The sequence below is a fragment of the Pantherophis guttatus genome, chromosome 1 (assembly GCF_059756535.1).
Source record: "Pantherophis guttatus breed Tessera chromosome 1, ASM5975653v1, whole genome shotgun sequence".
Classification (NCBI taxonomy): Eukaryota; Metazoa; Chordata; class Lepidosauria; order Squamata; family Colubridae; genus Pantherophis; species Pantherophis guttatus.
In genome coordinates, this window is record NC_142063.1 from 58,019,097 (window position 1) to 58,025,897 (window position 6,801).

The 6,801-nt window shown below is 42.9% G+C and overlaps 1 protein-coding gene across 1 annotated transcript; it reads left to right on the plus strand.

Annotated features, from left to right (window-relative positions):
* The first annotated feature begins 416 nt into the window (after nt 1-416).
* On the plus strand, nt 417-6,019 carry NFKBIA (NFKB inhibitor alpha). Its single transcript, XM_034418024.3, has 6 exons — nt 417-1,162; nt 2,299-2,407; nt 3,222-3,432; nt 3,914-4,002; nt 4,112-4,372; nt 5,143-6,019. The coding sequence occupies exons 1-6, from the start codon at nt 909-911 to the stop codon at nt 5,188-5,190; spliced, it is 972 nt and encodes a 323-aa protein (XP_034273915.1). The 5' UTR covers nt 417-908; the 3' UTR covers nt 5,191-6,019.
* The last annotated feature ends 782 nt before the right edge of the window (nt 6,020-6,801 follow it).

A 6,801-nucleotide genomic window follows, 5' to 3' on the forward strand; every position in this document is an offset into this window, starting at 1 on the left:
TCAATTATTTTTCACACCCATGGTTTCTGGTTCCCCCCCCCAAAAAAAACCACAATCCAAGTTCTTCTTGTTGCATTTTATAGGGCAAAATAATATGAAGTTTGGGGCGAGTTCTGGAAACAATTGCAGGAAATTAGCCTTCCACTAATGCATTTCTGCCTGCCTTGCAGCTGCTGTTAAAAGACGAAGGAAGCCGCGAAAATCGGGCAACTTTCAAACATGAGCAACAAATTGCTATGGGGTCGTGAAAGAGAACAGTGATTTCCGTTACCAAGGAAAAGTTGAGGTGCTGCCCCAAATTTACACCTTAAGATTCCCCTTCAAGAACGGCTTTGCCCATGCAAAAGGAATTTCCCCACTCTCCGCCCTGCGAGAGAGACCCAGCGTCTTTTCCAAACCGAAAAGAAATTACAACTAAATGAGGGGATTCCCAAAGAGGGGAGTTTTGAGGAATTGCAAGCTTTGGTTTACCCTCACCTCAATCCGTGCAAATCCGCAAGGGATCGCACAGAGGAAAAGCCAGAATCGCAAAGGCACCGAGGAGCCTTAATTCCTTAAATCAGGTCGAACTGTACAGTCAACAGAACTTTCCCTTCTGTAGAAAAAAAGGAAAAGAAAATTCCAGAGAACGGCTGAGGGAGGGAATTCCTCAGCCAGGGCACCCTTTGCTCCGCCACAGCAACCTTTTCAAGCAGGACCAGACTAGTTTCAAGCCTCGCCTTCCACTTGGCTGGGAAATTCCCAGCCGCCCAGGCTCCGCCCCGCAGAAAAAATCCCCTTTGCCGAAGCTCTATAGGCAAGCGCTGCCTCCGCCCGCCAGAATCTCCGGAGAGAAGTTTGCGAGTAGTTGAAGCGCAGAGGGCGAGCGTCGGAACTTAAAAGCGTTTTGCGCGCACTCGGCCAAAGTCATGCTGAGTCCCAGTACTTTGGATTACCCGATGGATTTTACGATGGACGTGCATCCCCGGGAAGTGTTGAAGAAGGACAGGCAGCTCAGCCTGATCCAGGACGACAGACACGACAGCGGCTTAGGCTCCATGAAAGACGACGAGTACGAAAACCTCGTCCGGGAATTGGAAGATATTCGAATCCAGCCTGTGGAAGCCGACCCGGGTAACTTAGCCCAGGCTTGGAAGCAGCAAGTGACTGAAGATGGAGACACGTAAGTCTTGGGATGCGGGTTGCAAAGGTGGTGGGAGGGGGGGGCGGGTAGATGGAAAGCGAGAGCTCTTTTCTCTCGGTTCACGTTGTTGGATTCCGCGCATACTACAAAAAGCGCATTCCGTGGAGGTCACACTTGACTTTCGCAAACTTAAATCTGGGGGGGGGGGGGAGAGAAAGCGAAGTGGAAAGCGGCGTAAAGATGTACTTTTGAGTGGCCGTGAACGAGATTCTGCCGCAAGTTAAAAGTCGTTCCACGCTGCCTTTCGGTATTTCTTTGATCTTCCTCGCCGCCGCCGCGGCCCCCACTTCAGAATTCAAAGTCCCATTTTATAAATATAGCAGGGGGGAAATTATCAAGGAAAGGCTGGGCAAGGGGATTGAGGGAGACTTGTAAACCATGGGCAGCAGAGGGGCAATCGTACATGTGAAATGGGCTTAAGTGCTTGGAGAATATGACTACACCGTAGTAAGAAACGGATGTTGGTGTCATTGTTTGGTTCAAAATTACGGCTGGTTGGTTTCGGAAGACAGGCATCCGAGTATTTGAGCGCCGGCGCCTTTAATTAAAAAAAATAAAAATTCAAACCTAAGTTAACATCCGAGCCGTGTAAGCCTGAATCACCTTTTGGGTTTCCTGCCATTGCATCGGGGTTGAGAAAAAGGAGTTGGAATTTCCGCATTGATCCCTGGAAACGGAGGGGCGTTGGGAAGAATGATTCCTTTGATGGCCCTCCCCCCTCCTTTTTTTTTTTGTTACCTAAAAAAAAAGTCCCGGGTTTTTTTGCAAACCTGGGTTTTCCCCTCCCACGTCGCTTGCTTGTACTTGGCCGGTGGCCAGGTTGTAGAACTTGGTGTACTAGCGGTGAGAGGGAGGAGCCTTCACAAGGCGCCGGGCGGGGTGCTGGGTGAAGCGCGCTGGAAAGTCCCTGGCGCCTTGCCCGGAACACTCAGCTTCTCCACGGAAAATACCAGGCTGCAGCAATGCGCGGCCCTGAAAACCCCAGGCTTTCGAAATCGCCTTCTTTCCCCTATGACTCCAGCCAGGCCCGTTGCCCACGTGATGAAGAGAACGAACTTATCCTGGAATTTTTTTGGCTCATCATCGGGTTTTCCCCACTGTTTTTCCTATTGCAGATTTCTCCATCTGGCTATTATTCATGAAGAAAAATCCTTAAGTTTGGAAATCATTCACCAAGCAGGACGGGATGCGGCTTTCTTGAATTTCCAGAACAATCTCAACCAGGTAACTTCTTCGTTGCATTTTCATTTTCGCTTGACCTGCAAAAGGTCAGACATGGTGCTATAGGCAACATGGGGACAGTTTCAAATAAACTTTTAAAACAATAGATGAAAGAAAGGATACAGTAAGAGAAAACCACAAAACAATATAAATACTTTTAATATAATATAATACTATTTTTTTCTTAAACTTGTTTGCCCATTGCCAACAATAATTTATGTTAAGGATATTTAAGGATCCTTGGATTTCACTAGCCTGACTTTGATGTGGCTTTCCATGGTTGGTGGCAAAAATGGTTATTGGCCTGAGCTTTGCTTGCACACTAGGGTCATATTTTCACAAACATTTGGAAAGATAGGCTTTCAGAAGTAAGGAAGTAGGTCACCAGTGGGATTCATGCAACTCATGTGGCTTCGCATGTTGAGTGATCCCAGCCAATTCTCAAAATACTGGAAAATTCTATGACAAAAAACAAAAAAAGCATTGAGAAATATTTTAGGTTCCTTTTCTCACCCATGCAAGCTCACTGGAAGACTTTAGCCAATCACTGTTATTTAACAAAATTTTCTGACAAAAAGTGCAACTAACATGCACGCTGCCTTCACTTCCTGGAGAAAGGGCAGTCTGTAAATCAAATGACTAAAATAAAGTTGCAGTTTTTAAAAAGACATTGAAAACTGCTGATCCTGAACGTGTGTGTATATATAGAGAGAGATTCACTAACAAATAAATGAAGGATTGTGTGGCAAAATGCAAAGCAAAGAGATTGTGTTGTTTTTCTAGCAGATTGCCTTACTTTGTCGCTTATCCTTTGTAGACTCCACTTCATTTGGCGGCAATCACAGATCAGCCTGAAATTGCCGAGTCTCTTCTGAAAGCAGGCTGTGATGCAGAAATCAGAGATTTCCGAGGAAACACACCGCTGCACATTGCGTGTAAAAAAGGGTCCCTCAGAGGAGTTAATGTTCTTATACAGTATTGCCAGAAGCCCCAGCTCCATTCTCTCCTACAGGCAGCAAACTACAACGGTAAGTGCAAACATTGGCTGGATCGGATGGCTCACTACGGCATTGCTGACCTTGGCATCATACTGTTGCCTTTTGATTTGCTGTATTGGCTTGCATTCTCTTTGAAAGTTGTTGTGACAAGTATCTGTAAAGTAAAAAATGCATAGTTTCCCTTGCCTCTGTATTTGGGCATTCCCCAAAATGAGTTCCCTTCAGATTGTTGAGATCACAGTCTGCTAGTTGAAAATTCTGAGAATTCCCCTTTGGGACAGATTTATGTAAAGCATTAGATGCACAAATGTAGTTTTCTTTTTTTGAATAATAGTATTCAAAGAATAATTGATAATTAAGCCCAACATATCAAACTACTTCATTTAGACAACCTATGCTAAATAATGAATAGTTTATAATATGCATGATTTTCAAAATTACAGCCAATACCTTGGAGCAATTCCTTATTGCAGGAAATAATGTTTTTCTCTCACTTATTCTTATTTAACAGGTCACACGTGTCTCCACCTGGCTTCTACTGAAGGATACCTGGCCATTGTAGAACGTCTTCTGTCCTTAGGAGCAGATGTCAATGCTCAGGTAGGTTTCCGTCTGGGGAAAATAAGCAAACCATCTCATTATTTTGAAAGCAATTCTGATGCCTTTTCCATTGCTAACCAAATGTTCCCTTTTGTTTTTCACTAAACAGGAGCCATGCAATGGTAGAACCACCTTGCATTTGGCTGTAGATTTGCAGAATGAAGGACTGGTCTCCCTTTTGTTGAAGCATGGAGCAGATGTGAACAAAGTAACCTACCAGGGCTATTCTCCATACCAGCTCACATGGGGAAGAAATAACTCCTTCATACAGGAACAGTTGAGACAATTTACCACACTGGATTTGCAAATGCTACCAGAAAGTGAAGATGAAGAAAGCTGTGAATCAGAATTGGAATATACGGAAGATGAAGTAAGTTGTTGTTCTTTCTGTACAGCTAGAATTCCCCAGTAATTTTCACATATTTTTCTATGAGGCAAGAAGTATGAAAATGCATTGTCCATTAATAGATTATAATTGCCTTTGGTTCCTTAAATCAATTTACTTACAATTTAATTATAATTTAATTTAATTTATTTATTTACAATCATCTGTAAACCTTTGGATACAGAAAGATGTAGAAAATTTTCTGATTCAGTGTACTTGCATCAAGGAAATTGCTGTACTAAATTGTTTTTTTAAATGCACGTAAATAAAATGTTGCCAAAAATATTTTGCACATTATACTGTACAGCTAGTGATCCGGATGATGACCCGGATTATGATGCATGCAGGTACACACACACAAGGTCCTATGATCACATTTTGGGCAGTCGGCAACCTGTCTGAATTTAAGGCCAGCAAACTACCCATTGCAGACAATGGGTTTGTTTAACAACTGCTGCAAAACAGGTAATAAAATCAGGCGCAGACACATGATTACTTGCTTCATGAGCAACACAACAACTGTTCCAGGCTCAATTACTGTTGTAAGTTGAGGACTCCAAAAGCTGAGAGCAGAGCTTAATCATTGTTACCCTTAGATTTTAGAAAATCACATTGATGCAAAATGTGATGCTAACTTTCTTGTGTGCATTCAGTGAAAGTTAATGGTGCGATGCGGAAGAAACATTTACTAGAAATACAGACCCCTCTTTAAGGGAATCCATAAACTGATTTTTTTTTTAATTTCCCTTGTCTAGCTTCTCTATGACGACTGCATTATTGGCGGACGGCATGTGTCTTGTTAGAGGAGGAGAATTGTTGAAAGACTGCAACTACAACCGTGTGAACAGTTACAGAACTATGGCAGTCATCCCATGAAAATCAATATTGTGAAAACAGCAAGATGCCTAAAGTGGTTGAGTTCAGATATCGGTGTGTGACATTGGTGTAGTAGATATCAACATGGTCTCAGAAGAAGAATTGAGAACTGCAGAGTACCTGTGTGTTCACTGTACACTCTACAACAGGACTGGCCAGATCCATCATCTCTTGTGACTTTTTGGAAGACATTCCATATGTTTCTGCTTGACTGATAACCTGTTCCAAGGACTGAGAGTAGGAACTCTTCGTTACGCATAGAAGAAGAATTTTGGCAATCCTCAGACTGATTGGTTGACCATTTACTAGAAGGATAGGAATGATGTTCAGTAGGGGTGTCAAACTCAAAGGCCGCAAGCTGGGGTCCTTAAATCTGGCGGGGTCCTTAAATCTGCCCTGCGGGGCCGGCCTAGAAATAGCAAAGGACCAGCCCACAGTGCCTCTGGCAGCCAAAATGAGGTGCAGGGGGACCATGTGCGGCCCGCTTTTGGCTCTGGATGGCCTCCTGCAACTTTTTACAGGCCAAAACGCGCACTGTGCTCCATCCCGTCTTCTCCCCCCCACCCCCCAGGCAGCCCGCAGAGGAGAACTACAATACTGATTTGGCCCTCAAAGAAATCCAGTTTGACACTCCTGACGTACAGGCTGTCTATTGCAAGCCCTATACTTTGTAATGTATATCATGTATACTTTGTAAATGTTGTGAATAGTTTTCTTACTTGTGAGATGTATATTTATTAAAAAAATTAAAAATCACCTGGCTCTGGTGAAATGGTTCTTTTGCTAAAAAAAAATTCACTTCAAATGAAATCAAGCAGCTGATGAAACTCAATTCATTTTTGTATACGATTTCCTTATAGAAGGTTTTTAAAAAGGTAAAAGAATCCCTGCAGATTTTACTGCATTGCAGGCTATGGGGCACTGCTCATCTCCATTTCAAGACTATTGAAGCTGTGCTGTCTGAAAACATTTCCTCGCTCATGTGGCTAGCATGATGTCACAAGCATTGTTACCTTCCTGCCAAAGTGATATCTACCTATTCATATTGGCATGCTTTCGAATTGCTAGATTGGCAGGAGCCGAGGCAAGGACTGGAACTCACCCCTTTGGTGCTTGGGCCTCAAACCCAGGCTGCCAGCTTTCCAAATGACAAGCCCAGTGTCTTTTTTTTTTTTTTATTGAAAAAGTTTTTCAAATACAAATTTTTCCCCCTTTCCCCCCCCCTCCCCTCCCCCCCGTGGCTTCTTCAGGGTACAACCCAAATTCATAACAGATTATATAATACTTTACCATCCCCTTGCTCCATCCCCCATATACTGACCCTTTCTTTCTAATGTTATTATATCCCCCTTATACTATACATTTCGGAATAACATTCTACTATAACATTATATAATAACTCCTAATTTAGCATAGTAATATTATTATATCCCCCAATTTATCAATTTCTACTCATGATCTATTCTTTTACTCCTCCCCCATACATATATCTCTTAAATCTCTTTTTTGTATATTAATATAACATTTCAAAGCGACCT